This window comes from Empidonax traillii, unplaced genomic scaffold (genome assembly GCF_003031625.1).
Source record: "Empidonax traillii isolate 1590-97213 ecotype Southwest subspecies unplaced genomic scaffold, ASM303162v1 scaffold176:size2985712, whole genome shotgun sequence".
Classification (NCBI taxonomy): domain Eukaryota; kingdom Metazoa; phylum Chordata; class Aves; order Passeriformes; family Tyrannidae; genus Empidonax; species Empidonax traillii.
In genome coordinates this window covers 1,422,144-1,436,738 of record NW_020955369.1, presented here as the reverse complement: position 1 = coordinate 1,436,738, position 14,595 = coordinate 1,422,144, and the positions used below count along the sequence as shown (strand labels likewise).

Below are 14,595 nucleotides of genomic sequence, written 5' to 3'. Positions count from 1 at the left end.
GCGGTTTTAAGATTGTGTTCATAGCTTGTAATGAATCCGAAACACTTGGGGCAGTGTCTGTGCTAGCAATTTCTATCTATCTGATACACACAGAAGAACAGAGAAAAAAAAAGTCTGCCAGTGGTTCATTTACAGTGTGCATTTCCACATCATTTTTAAATAGGAAAAGGGAAGCTTACTGTAAACATGATACGTTGTGAAATATCCCTCACTATGTTTGCTGTAAAATCTGATGTCTCTTGTGAGGGAAATAATAGTGCCTGACATGACATTTTCCCAGTGGCACAGTGGTACAAGGAGGAAAGTGGAAACTGTAACCACCCAGCACCTGCTTAATTAAACCTTTACTACAAAGGGATAAGAACAAGATATCCCTTCACCTCTGAACAGTCTCCCATCACCATCTTTTAAAGCTGTAATTTAAAAAGTGGAAACCAAGTTCTGTAATTTGTATTAAAATCTGTATTGACTCCATAAGGGTGTCCCTTTCTAATGAGTCAAACATCAAGGAGGACAACCAGAAATGCACAAACCCACATGAAACGAAGACCATCTTCTGCATAAACTTCATAGCAACTAGATACTCTTGACCAAGCTCCCTTCATAGGCTTTAAAAGAGTAATCAGTTGGGCTGTATATTAACTCCTTTATTTATCTGATCCTACGCTTTCTTATAGGTAGATTAATAAACTAGCCAAACTAATGCCCAACATGTCAGATTTGTCCCTATAATTTTACAGTAAAGCAGGGTACAGTTACATGTACCAAGCGGCTTTGTCCCCTCACCAGTACCTACAGGTTGCTTTACTTAGAAATGACTTCACGGACCTCTGCTTTTTCTTCTTGCTGAAGCTGCCTCCCAGCAGGGAAAGATCTTCCTTGCCTGCAATTCAGCCCAACAGTCCTCTGCTGCCTCTTGGTCAGCACAGGAGATGCCAAAGGGCAGCAGAAGCATTGGGTGTGCTGAACACCCAACTCGTGTGCCTCCCCGAGTGTCAGCTACGAAACGGCGCGCCAGGCAGAAATCTGGAGTAGTTAGGATTTCTGTGAGTATGAACCTCACTCAGAGCTGGCAAAAGCAATTATCCCTGTGGAATCTGCTCACATATATCTACCAAGCAGGGTTCTGCGCTGTCACAAAGCTATCCTGCCAAAAATCACATTACCTAAGGGCATCAGAGAACACTTCTGCTGCTTCTGTCACTGCAGCTTTCAAGCCCTATTATATGTGCCCTCCTTTGTTTCAGTTGTGGATGCACTTGAGTAAAGACCAAAGGCAATGTGAGAAACACATTTTATAATTGGATTACCAGTTAATTAATTCAGTTGTTTGAATTATCAAATCTGTGTGATCTTTCTATCATTTATTATATGTACAAAAATAGTGCGTCAATCTGTAATAGTGTCACCCTTTAAAATGATTCCTATCAGCTGTCCATGTGAAACATGGTAGGAGACACCTATTTCTGCAACAGAAATACAACTAAGATAAATGAATTTATTCCATTTCCTCCTGCATTAATCACTTTTTAGTGTTTAATTGATATTAAGAGAAGAAATCTTTAAATCATTACTGCTCTTCAAGATGTCTTGTGGCAATTCTGGTTTAGACATCCATTCAAGAAAAAAAGAAAAATAGCTTGCAATGATATTCCATTAGTTTAAGATACTTGCACCACCAGTGAGAATAATAAATAAATGTTTGGGAGTATAATTAAGACATAAAATGTATGTTTTAATTTTTTTTTCCCTTAAGACAAAATAGAGCATAGAAAAATAATAATTCTCTCCTGCTTTGTTACTATGTGGTATGTTTATAAAGAAAAACTAAAAGAACATCAGCTCTTGCCATCCTCAACACAATTTCAGTATTTTAGCAATTAGACAGTAATTTTCTGCCTCAGTGCTTTTGGTAAGATTCCAGAAAAATGTGTGTAGTAAACCCTCTTATAAAGCAGAAAGCAACTGAAGTCATTATATGTATTTTTTTAAAATTGATGATGGATTATAATTATGGGTGAATATCACTCCATCTAAATTCTACTATATTATATATTTATAATTTAGAGATTTCTAGATAAGAAATGTTTTGCTAAAACAACAGTATTACTTGTTTCCACAGTAAATGGTTAAAGACTTCACTTAAGATTTTACTGAATGCTAACTAAAAATGTAATGAGCATCTTTTTCCCTTTTAATTTACAATAGATGGAGAAGAATGGAAAGGGAAGAGTTGCCCAATGTTACCCAGAACTCATCAGCAGACAGAGAATAAAACCTAGATGTGTTTATAGTCCAGATGGTGTACAGAATCTTGTTACCTCTCAGATAAATTTGAGCTAAAAATAAGTGTAAAAATGATCACCACCATTCAAATTATCATTTGTATGAGGAAAAAAACTCACTCCACCCACCTTTTGGTAAATATTAGGCTGTGGTTCACTCCTTCGGTGATGTTGACAAATGGGCCATTTCCAGTGAATAATACAGTTGATGATCTATTTGCATTCCTGGAAGAAAAAGATGCATATGTTTTTAGATATTTACCCTGTTCCACTAGTAAAGTAATATTTGGGAAATGATTATGCTGGTGGAATAAACAGCATTTTTTTTTCCCCTGAAATAATGACTATTTATCAGGAGATTCTTGAGGCTTGAAACTCATGTGGATTAAAATGTGACTAACCAACTTCCACTCTTACATCTTACTCCACAATTTCTAATGCTACAGTAATATTGAAAGAGACAGAAATTAATTGTTTCAACAGCAGTAATTATAATTTTTTTGCTTTTCTGTGCCGCAGTGAGGGGTTTGCAATACCAATTCTTAAATATATGGAGCTAAAACCTAGTGTGCAAAGCAGAGCAGTAACAGCTGAACCTTGGAGAATCACAGTCTTGCTTTTTGGGAGGAGTGTAATTACACTAATACAATACTCTTTAGAAAAGAACTGAAACTGTATTTTATATCCTGAAGAATGTAATGGAATAAATGCTACTTTCTGTAAAAGTTATGTTTTACCTCGTAGATCTGTTGATATCAAAATAACTGTGGAATACATCAAGGGTGTTGTGTCTGCTATTGATCATGATAGTTCCTCTGAAGTGGGTTGTATTCATAGAAGCACAGAATAATTTGGGTTGGAAGGGACATTTAAAGATCATCTAATCAGTTTAAAGGTCACCAATTATTCTGTTCCTCAGCCTACTTGTTTTTTTTTGCAGCAATGGCTTTTTGAACACCAAAAATTCTGTGTATTATTGGTAAGAGAAATTGTTTTGATGTTTCTAAACCATATCCAGATTTACTTTGTAGCCCATTCTGCATCATATACCTTGTGATACTGCATATGACCAGCTTGGAACTCATGAGTCATATTTGCTTTCCCTTGAGGAAATATGGAGAAAAAAGACAACTGTGGCTAGACTGTATAATTTCTGGGGGGATGACAGCCTAGTCCCATCTGACCCTTTAGCCATACATATCTCAGGAGCAAGAGGAGAACCACTTGTGCAAGTTTAACACAAAAAGAACAAAGTAGTAAAGTACTCTCTTTACTACTATCACACTGGGAGAGTAGTAAAGTGCCAACCCAGGTAGACCTAAAAAAAGCTTTTTTTACATATGGACTCATAGAAAGAGCTGCTATTTTCTAACTGCTTGCATTCCCACAATATTTAATGTGAAAATTTGAAAACTATTAATAAAATTAACCTCTCTATACTTTGTGCATCTGAAGTGAAGGTTCATAAGCAATGGGTTTAAGGCAAGCTTCCTAATGTCTGATCCTAAATGAAGCTGTGGGCCTACAAATCCCAAAAAATCATTGACATTCCTCCTATACCTTTAAGGTCAAAGCACACATTATTAGTTGTTGACAACTGACAGGAAATTAAATCTATCAACAAATTATCAGGAATGTCCTAATGCTGGTCATCAATGCTGCAAACACAGCCTAAACACACTTGAGAACTACATTCTCTCATACACCGAGCACATGACTCTTTGGTGGATGACATTTGGAAATGGTGAGGATGAAAACCTCACTGTCCTGGAAATCTCAGACAAAACATTGTATTCCAGTGAAATAAATTTCTTCACAAGAATTTTGTGAGAATTTAACAGTTCAGTAAAGCCCCAGCTGGCTCTGGTCCCGGAGAAACAAGCATGTTTCACACCAGACCAGTGGAATGGCAAAAAGCTCAATATATGATTTTCTTCATTCCAGGAAATAGGATGCTGATAATACTCAGAATTTAACTGTGCTGTCAGGTGCACACAGCTACAAGCACAAGCTGAACAATGGATCATTTTCAGATGTCCCAAGAGCATCAATTTGTTCACCTTCTACCCCAGGCCCATTAAGAATATTTGTAAATGATTTGCCTAAGCTGTATTTTTAGATGAACATATAAACATGCCTGCAGGTTTGCTTCCTGTTTGGCACATATCACAAATGCAACAGTCACATATTTGAAAAATGAAGGCAAAAGGATTCACACGTGTGGCTTATTAGAATCTGTGGAACACGGCACTTTCTAGCCCAGCTACATAAATAATCAGGATATGCTACAGGACTCCAATCATTTCAGTCCTTTTAATAAATTAAACAGCAAATGAGATTAGCAAATGTATAATCAATTAACAGTAAAGGCAAATTGTCCTAGATGAACCTTAGCCTTCTTTCTCTAATGAAGCATGATTGTGGGTTGTAATTCAGTGCAGCAGCATGAGCTATAGCCTACTCAGGACCTGTTATTAAAAACATCCATTTAGCAACAAATATGGTGACACTTATTAACAAATATGCTGCTACAGGGGGATTCAGGGAAGGCAGAAATAGTGTGTTTTATATATATATATATATGTGTGTATGTGTTATATATACAAACATATCTCTCTCTATATATACACATATACACACACAACAGACACATATTATACACACACATGAGAATTTTATCCTATTATGTAGCATCAGTAACAGCAGTAGCCCCCAGGTTACAAAAAAATGTGATACAATTTATGTTTAAAGATACTTTCTCTTGACAATGGGAATATTTAATAAACAGAAATGGAATTGAAAAGAAATAATTAGGAAACTCAAAAGAAAATTTTTTAGCACGTGCTTCTGACTAGTTTGTAGAGACCCAGAAATATACTGCCACAGAATGTTATAGGGGCAAAAACATAAGTAATTTTTAAAAGGTAATAGCACCGTGGAAGACAAAGCTTGTTGAAGCCTAACAAATATAAAAATGTAATTTAAATCAATAGACCACAAAATTACTCCTTTCCAGAAGTTGCAGAGGGAAAAGAGGCAAGGGAGGGGGAGAAAGAATCATAGAAAGAAGGCTACTGGTCACTTTAAAGAAGATGGTATTTGCCTAGAAGAATATTTAAACATAGTTTGTTTGTTCTTGTATGCATGCTTAAAAGAGATAATGACATACATAAATTACAGTCAGGATTTGTGTGTGTAGTTATCTGATATTTATGTAAATGCAGTACCTACTCAAAGGGAAAAAAGTAAATAATCCAACAAACATTCATCCAACGATTAAAAGTATTTTTGAGATAACACTTAGATATTTTTCTAAGTCCTTCGAACTCTGTGATGTTACAATTAATTTATCAGAAGTGCATTTTTAAGCATCTTTCTTTAGTCAGAGACTAAAATAAAAAACTGTGAGCTTAGAATTTAATTTAGTTATTACTTGGATAAGTGACATTCCCTAAAATTTTCAGCACTGCACAAAAGCTAGTTATTATTTGATGGATGGCAGTGAAGTTTCTTGCAATGTAAGTAGGGCCAGAGTTTAGGCCGTGAATTTTATCATAGATTGAAAAATGCAACACCCCTGCGCTCAACCCTCCCCACCTTTTCCCTGAAAATTCTTCTGGAAAGTGACTGAAGCCAAATCTATTTTTCAGTCATGTACTTCCCTCCTCCCTCACTACTCTAAATATCCCTCAAGAGAAATGCAGTTTCCTCTCTCAACAGCTCGGATCTAATGATAGGTATGAAATGTGTAGGGAGCCCAGTAGCAGAATATCCAAGGGATTATCTTGAATTTACTTGCACTGAACAGCAGCAGGATAAAACCAAGGCTGCTGTTTGCTCCAGATTTACCCTTGAGCCATCCTTATAAAAGTGAAGACACAAACGATGGCATAAAGTGATAAAAGACTAATGCCTCCACATCACTCTCCTAATGCTCTCCAACATGTGTCCTCGTGCCCAATCTGCCACATTCAGTCACCAATCGTGCAGGGAATGCCATCAATACAGAGTTTGTGACACTTACAAACATGCTGGCACACCAAGCACCTCCACTTGACAGAGAAAGATGCATTTGCCATTTTTTTGGATAGTAAAGGCACAGTAAAATGAGGGGTAAGACGCCAATACACACTCAACAAATCTGCGAACAAGTGACAGTGAATATTTGTCACTCACCCGAACCCCAACAGCTGGCAAACACTGTCTGAAATCTCTTCATTCCAATCATCTGCACATGCCAGGTGCCACATCTTCCCAATCCTGGCCTGTACCAGTCCTTCAGTGATCAGGGAACCATTAAGTAATCTCACTGTAGAAAAACGTGGACAGAAGCATTTTAGATAGGTGGTAAACCGTGTTCCTCCCCCACCCCAGGCAGACAGAAATGTAGTATAAACAGATTTATTATTGCCAACAAAGAACACAAAAAAAGGTTAAAATGTATTACAGAGGTAATAAACACAGCATCTCCAGGATGTTGTGTTCCCACAGGAAGGAAATGTTACTGTTATCTCCTATATTTCTGCCACAGGAGAGTTTCATACCCTGTATTTTGCAAATGTCTCAGAAATAGACAATAAACAGTACATTTTCCATCAACTTTAACCAGTGATTTTCTCCTTAATCAGTACTATATAATTTCCAAATAGTGTTTGAACACATGATGCTCAGTAACACTGGTTGGAAATACAGTTAAAATGAGAGTTGACAGAAGAAAATGGACTTTCCAGTTCCAATTGCTATGAGTTTTCACTGTTTCCGTTGCAGTTTTAGTTAAAACACTCATGCAGACAATAAAAGCTCACCAAAAGCCAGTCTTTCTATCAAAAATTTTCCCAAAACAAAATATTCAGAACAAAAGTTTTTGGTGAAAAATCTACCTCACGCTATGGGCACAGTGCCAAGATAGTTAGAGAATAAGACCAAGGGACATGTATACGTACATACAAAATAAGAAATAGAACATTAAATATATATATATATATATATATATATATATATAATAAGGAGGTCAACAGAATCTCCTATATGCCTGAGGACCTAAAGCTGCATTTCAGGCAGATGGCAGTTATTGCCATTAAGGAGTAGGGAAAAGCATGCAATGCATTGAAATTTACTGGTTACTAAAACTTTTTTAAAAAATCGTAGTTTTGCAGAAAACCTTTTTTCACCAAAATCCTTTCACAAAGAGTACCCACTCTAGTAGATAAAAAAAAAAAAAAGATTTTTAGGAATGTCTCTGACACCCCACCCAGAGTACATGAATGAAAGAAGGGACATGCAATTATTAATTAATGGTAAATCTCAGTGATGAGAAATTTCCAAGCAGTCTTGAAAAATGTCATAATTTTATGTACTGCAAACGATTTCTCCAAATTACTTTTGACTTCTCTTCTACTTGAACTATAATTCCTTTTCCTGCCTCCTCATCTGATCCATGTTCTTCTCCAAACTGCTTGTAAGGAATAAGAGAATCATTGAGCATCCAATAACTGAATAATTTAAATACCATATATTTTAGAATTCTGTCTTTTCTTTGCAGTCCCTGGGAAGTTTCAGAAGTTAGGGTTTCTGAAAAGACAGTTTGTCTAGTTCAAATTACCACTTCTGATAATAAATTGAAATTGGTTTCAGGAAAACGAGCAAGGCTTTTGGACACTGAAAAGGCTCAATGTGGGGATTTCTGATTGAATTTTCATTTTGTTCTAAGATGTAGATTGATTCAGCCAAAGTTTGGATTGGTTTTTGGAAACAATTCTCCCAGTCTTTTCATGTGAGCCAATTTGTTACGAAGTAATAGACAACTGGTTGCAAAATAAATCTTTTGGAAAACGTACATCATGTTACTGTAGATGATAGGTGCTTTGTTCAGATCATTTTTAGTGGTGATTGCAAAAACCCAGTCAAGTACTCTTTGTCTAAGAAGAAACTGAAGTGAATTTTATTTCGTACATATTAAAAAAAGAATATGTTTCCAAAAAAATAGCTAATTGCACCAATGCAAAGAGGGAATCCGTGTCTTCAGACATATATATATGTACACATGTATTTATATATGCCATATATACAAAAATATATATGTCTATATATATATATATGTATATATACACATACACACACATAAAAGGTGTTGAAACCAATGAAGCCTGTCAGCACACATCCTAGGATATATCTGATCTTTAAAACAAAGGAAAATGATGTTGCCCTGAGTTTAAAGACCACTTTTAAAAATTCCACTAGTGCTCCATAGTAGATTGTCAGCATAGCACTTCATCAGAAACGGCAGTTTAACTTTTGTTCTAGGTCCAACATGATTTTAATGTTAATTTTACATTTCAGTTATTGATTAGGGAATGCTGTTTCCTTATTTTGTGAAATGAATTAGTATACTGTACACCTGCATTTTGGAAAGAGCCACTTTACCAGAGGACTGAGGAATAACAGCTGTTGGTCTCCATTTTGTAGGAAAAAGCACATTCATGAGGACTATGGATGCTGCTTTTGGAGCTGTGCCATCCCTTCACCCTACAGCAATGCATCCACAAGGTAGAGTCCAGGTGGGCTGGAGGGGGCCATGTGTTAGTATTTGGCTTCACAGCCACAAAACTATTTGAGAATTTCCATCAAGAAGACTCTTATTCTCTACCCTGAACTAAAGAATTTATACTGCTGTGAACTCAATTACAGTAAAAACTGGTAGAATTTGGGAATACAAAATGGATATGAAAGAAATGGATATGTTGAGTTTTCATCTAATTTTGGGGTCACTGTAAGCAGCTATAATTTCCATCACAGAGGAACTTCCTACCTTTTCCAGAGATCTTCACCATATTAGGTATATTATCTCAGAAAAGTGACTCTGATTTTCTTGCCTTGACAAACTCAATGAGACACTGCTGTGTAAACTGGCATGGCCTGCATGCATCTGCAGTGTTCTACATTTGCTGAGGTTTGGTGTCTATTTTCCTAGGCAATTCCTGCCAAATACACATGGATTATATTGGATACCAGGAAAAATTTCTTCACAGAAAGGGTTGTCAAGCACTGGAACAGGCTGCCCAGGGAAGTGGTGGAGTCACCATCCCTGGAGGTATTTAAAGGAGGTGCAGGTGCGGCACTGAGGGACATGGTTAGTGGCAGTGCTGGGTTAATGGTTGGATTGATGATCTCAAGGGTCTCTTCCAATCTAAACAATTCTGTGATTCTTTGCATGAAGGAAACCTTACTGCACTTTGCCTCGTCTGAGCCATCTTCACAGTCAGGAACGTTGTCACAGAGGTTACTCAATGGTACACATTTCCCACTACCACACTGATGCTCATCAACTGTGCAAGCTCCTAAAGGAAAGAGAGGAAAATTAATACTTAATTATGAGGAAGGCTGCTGTTTGATGGAGATCTTAATGGTTCACCTGAAAGAAAAACTGAGGGCACAGTATGCAGAACCTTTGATTTCCTTTTCTTTCCATTTCCATTTGTCTCTCTTACAAAATAAAGATAATTTTTAGATAAACAGAAGCTAATTAAGAATAAAAGGTATAGTGTTATACTTTCTAGTTTCTGCTATAGTTAGCGTTGCTCAGTTACTAATGTTACATGGAATAATCCTTGGAGTGAAAAGTCAAATCCTGTCAAAAGTGACTAATGAACTTAAGTTTCAAATGTTTAGCACTTTCACAAAAGTTAAGAGGCTTTAAAGTATGTCAAGCCAATCATATAAGCAAAGAGGCACTGAAAGACAAGAGTCTCCTTCTGAAACCTGTTTGTGAGGAAATGGAAGGGACAAAAGTAACAAATGAATGAGGAAACCATGCACAAAAGTAACATCAAGCTACTTCAGTACCAAATATACAGTAAAAGCAGATAAGACAGAGAGTAAATATAAAGTTATAATCCTTTCTATGTCCAAAGCATATTTTTAATGCCTCCATTCAACATATTTACAGGAAATACGCAGTCAAATTCTATTGAAAAATTGTTTATTTTCTTTATTTTACCTTCTTGGACTTGAAAAAAAATAATTATCTAGAAGCCTTATTTAAGGCAAGATAATTATTTTATTTCTGATTTTTAAAATATTTTTATAAAATTATTAATTCATGAATCAGTATGGCCTGTACCAAAATGGAAGCAAAAGAATATGTTTTATAAAAGGTCTGAGACAGATTTTCACACATTCAATGTCCATAACTAATGACAGATATTTCTTAGAACTTAGTTCTCAGTTATACAGGTTTTTTTATTATATTGCATACTGTGAAAAATATTTCTGTTCAAATTATACTTCCTTTTCAAACTCCCAATATTTCATGGAAAAATAAAATACAAAGTAAAATCTATTTTCTTCTAAAATTAATTTATTTGCTGACTATCCTTTTATCCTTAGGCCTGCATGCTAATGATATTAGTCTCTATCCTTTGGCTGTGAAGATCATGAATAAGCATAATTCTTTTCCAAATGGAACCTTTTTAATATATTTAACAAGAACTGGCAATGACCATTCAGAGAACTCTGCCTCACTAAGCTTAATTTTTATTTTACAAAAAAAAAACAAAAAACAAAACATGGGCAAAGCTGGCTCAGCAAAGATGTTGAACCAGCTAAAAAAAAAAAGTGTTGTTGGACTGAACAAATGGGATAGAGAAGGCAGAACAAGAAGTAGCAAAATGGTCCTAAGTACATATAAACCAACCTCTCAGTCTTGCACAGTGGGACGAAACTTGAGTTAATCTTACAGATGTAAATCAAGGGTGAAGATATTTTAAAATATTAAGAAAATTATACAATTATTATTATTAGTATTATTATTATTATATTAAAAATCTGCAGCTATCTAAACATGCTGGGAGACATTTGCCTTTTCTGATAGTTAAAGCAAGACAAACAGCATAGATTCTTGTTGACTTTCTGTTCATGTAAACAAACAGTACTTCACACATCTCTGAATCCCTACTGCTTTTTATTTCTCTGTTTTTCTGCTGTCAGACTTCCACAGAAGTAATAAAAAGCCTCTAATTAATTCTGTCAAGATTTGGCCTAGAGTTAGTGTAATTATTTGTCCTGGTAAGCATATTGCTGTTCCGTGTAATTTGCATTTGGCTCCATTTTGCATAATTTTGGAGAGTTGACTGCTGAATTATGAGTGACAAATCTGACTGCAGTCCCCAACAAAATCAAGGGTCTTTCAGAAGGGGACTTACTGGGAGCAGAGATGCTGCTGTCCAAATATTTAATAAACAAGGTCTTCTGAGATTATTCACATGCTAGGGACAAATTTTTTTAAAGACACAAGAAGGACCATATTGCAAACATTGATCAGAGTTACAATATAAAATTTTCTCTTCTAGTGGATATGATCAATAATAAATATTTTACAAATGCATTTAAAAACTAATGTTTTAACACATAACAGTTTTAACATTTAAACATTAATGATACTCTCAAATGAGTCACAAAGCGATGTTCTTTTCTGGGGCTTGTATAGGGAATAGTTAGTATTTGCCCTTTATACTTGAATGGATTTTGGTTAAAACACTAGCTCAATGAGTTGCAGATGATACAGACAATTTCACGAAAGAAACAAACCCACCACTTTTCATGCTAGAAGACATAAAGTCCAGATGAGTACCCACTAGGCTTTCTCTCTTTAACTTCTGCATATTTCCATTGAGCACGGGCTGACAGTCACCTTCCACTCTCCCCTTTTTCTCACAGACATTTGACCAGTGTTATAACCTCTTAAATACAAAGGTTCAGCTGCTTACTTAGATCGTAGCCAGTAGTAAAGTTTGCAAGGAATCCCTTCCTTGCTCCAGACTTGTCCGTGTGGAGGATTACTGTCATCTGGTTTCTTGTGGAGAAGACATCTGGCAACGGGCCTCGTTCTGTGTAGACAGCTATTCACCAGGAGAACAAGGACACATTTCAGCTACTCTGTTCACACGTATTTCAGAATATTTTGGGTTCACAAGCAAACACTGCCACCTCATGAATGCAGTTAGTCCCCCAACCTAACTGGTGCCAGACTGCAGCAGTCAAAGCCCAACCCCAAACCTAAGTTACCAGTATAGAAAAATCAGGTTCAACTCAAGGATTATGCTTCTCTTTGTCCACAAATAAGCAGTCTGATTTATTGGGAAGTTAATTTCATATAGATTGTGGGAAAGCTGAGTGTGTGCAAACATTTTGGAAATGTGATGTCCCATACAGTATGTTTTCTCAAATTTCCCTCCTAATTTCTGAGGTCCAAAAAAATGAGAATAAATGTAGAATGAAATGAGAGAGATTTAACTTCCTTTATATTATAGCCATCATATATTTGCTCTAGGTGTCTGATTAAATTCATTTTTGTACCCAGTAGTGTTACTTGCCCAAAAGTAAGGAATCTGGTCCTCTGCCATCTCTGATTTCAACCACATCATCAACACTGTCCAGATCAAAAACCTCAAAGTGAAGTTGAATGTTTTTTCCACTTTCAGCATTTAAGTACCACACACCTAGAAAACAGTAACACAAACACACAAATCACCTTTTCAGTAGTTACCTTTACAGCGTCATTTTCATGTTGAAGGACTTTGGGGAAAAAATTCTCTGCTAAACTATTAAGAATCACACAAGAGACTTACAAGTCTAAATCTTAGTTTTAAAAGTAACTTACATTGTCAAGATCCAAAATTCAATAAACTCACATTTTCAAAACACTTTTGTAAACTGATTTTAGGCTCCTATGACATATACACATGTATTTTAAATCACTTGTCAACTGTGAGTTTCCCTAACGTAGCAAAGCTCACTCTTTTTTGACTGTGACAATGTGACAATTAGTTTTGTCACTTTAGTCTTATTTGATAGTAAGATAATTTTTATAATCAGTCACAGAAGCCTGTCTTTCAATTAGATAGATTTCTGCTTGTGTTTAGCTTAGACTTTCTCATATTTAATCTAAGTGTGAATACTATGGAATTCTTGTAAAGAAAGTAGAAAGAAAAAAACCAACCATTTTAAAATGTTTTCATAGAGTGAAAAGTATTTTCTCACTGGTAGGAATCTCATTTAGGAACTTGTGAAATGAATACTGGAAATGCAAGCCATTTGTCGGCAAATAGAAACATAAAATGACAACTCTTATGATTACCATCCTAACAAAATTCCCCAGTTAAAGGCAAAGTACTAAATAATTAAAATTTCATTAAGAAGCAATGACAAAGTTCTCTTCCTTGCTTTATCCATCAACAGCACATAGGGGACCACCTTGAAGCTTTCACTTCTGCCAGCTGTAGCTTAATCTAAACCAAGTAACATCAGTAGGACAACATCTTTTCACTAGTATGTTAAGAAACTATCAATAAAGACAGGATTCCTTGCAAAATTCACGCATACATTCTTTGCCTCTAAAAGACTTTAGCTATTTAACATAAGGACTGATATTAACCTGTCAAATACATGGAGGTGTAAGGGTAAAATGGGGACTTTCTGCACCTATTGTGTTTTTGCATTGGCAGAAATACATTTGACATAATAGGCATGATGGGATTGGTCTGTCTGAACCCATTCCATGGGGTTATGCCCATTTATGTATCTTTTTAATCAGCTGGCACAGTTTCCTAAGCCTCTGCTAAGTGCCATGTAGAATTCAGTTAAAAGATCCCACTGTATACAGTTTACATCTTTTTTCTGTTTGACAGCATCTGACTTGGAAAAGCAGATTTTGTATGGCTGTTTTCATATGGCTAAACTTCTCCTGAAGATTTGGAAAAGAATGACTTACAAGTAGCTCGATTAGGGTAATTGTTTGGGAAGTTTTCAGAGCTGAATGTACTGTTTGGCTCCCAGAGTTCAACTGGCCCTCCACAGTCAGCTGAAAAAGAAAACATTTCAAAAGCATAGTTAACCTATTGTGTTACTTTTTTCAATCTGCTGTAACAATAATCATTTTTAGAAGTAATTTTATGCAGAGGATATTTGAGCTAACTTTATTGCTCTATGGGTTAAGTTATAGTGCCATTGGTATAAAGCTTGAACAGTGGGTTGTGAGAATCCAACACCCTGGTAAGGACACAGAGCATTGAAGAAAAAAGGTGTGTAAGGAATTCCCTGTTGCAATCCCTGACCACCCTTTCAGTGAAGAAATTATTCTTATAGCATTAGCAGAAATATTCAAGTATAAAGCTCATTTTGTCATCTAGCCAGTAAACTTATGGCAAAAACAAAAAAAAGAAAACCAAAAATCCTTATGCTGTTATTTTGTTTTCATCAAGACTCTAAAAACTTTTACAGTTAAACCTTGTACATTGTAAAAACAGCTATTTGC

General features: G+C 35.7%; 1 protein-coding gene across 1 annotated transcript in view; it reads right to left on the bottom strand.

Annotated features, from left to right (window-relative positions):
• The window catches only part of TMPRSS15 (transmembrane serine protease 15), a 56,688-nt gene that overhangs the window by 6,581 nt on the left and 35,512 nt on the right, over positions 1-14,595 (bottom strand). Inside the window, exons 17-22 of the mRNA XM_027886023.1 lie at positions 14,053-14,142; positions 12,656-12,781; positions 12,050-12,181; positions 9,512-9,622; positions 6,462-6,594; positions 2,415-2,510 (exon numbers count right to left, since the gene is read on the bottom strand). Of these exons, the coding sequence (XP_027741824.1) occupies positions 2,415-2,510; positions 6,462-6,594; positions 9,512-9,622; positions 12,050-12,181; positions 12,656-12,781; positions 14,053-14,142 (688 nt within the window). The remainder of the gene's footprint in view (positions 1-2,414; positions 2,511-6,461; positions 6,595-9,511; positions 9,623-12,049; positions 12,182-12,655; positions 12,782-14,052; positions 14,143-14,595) is intronic.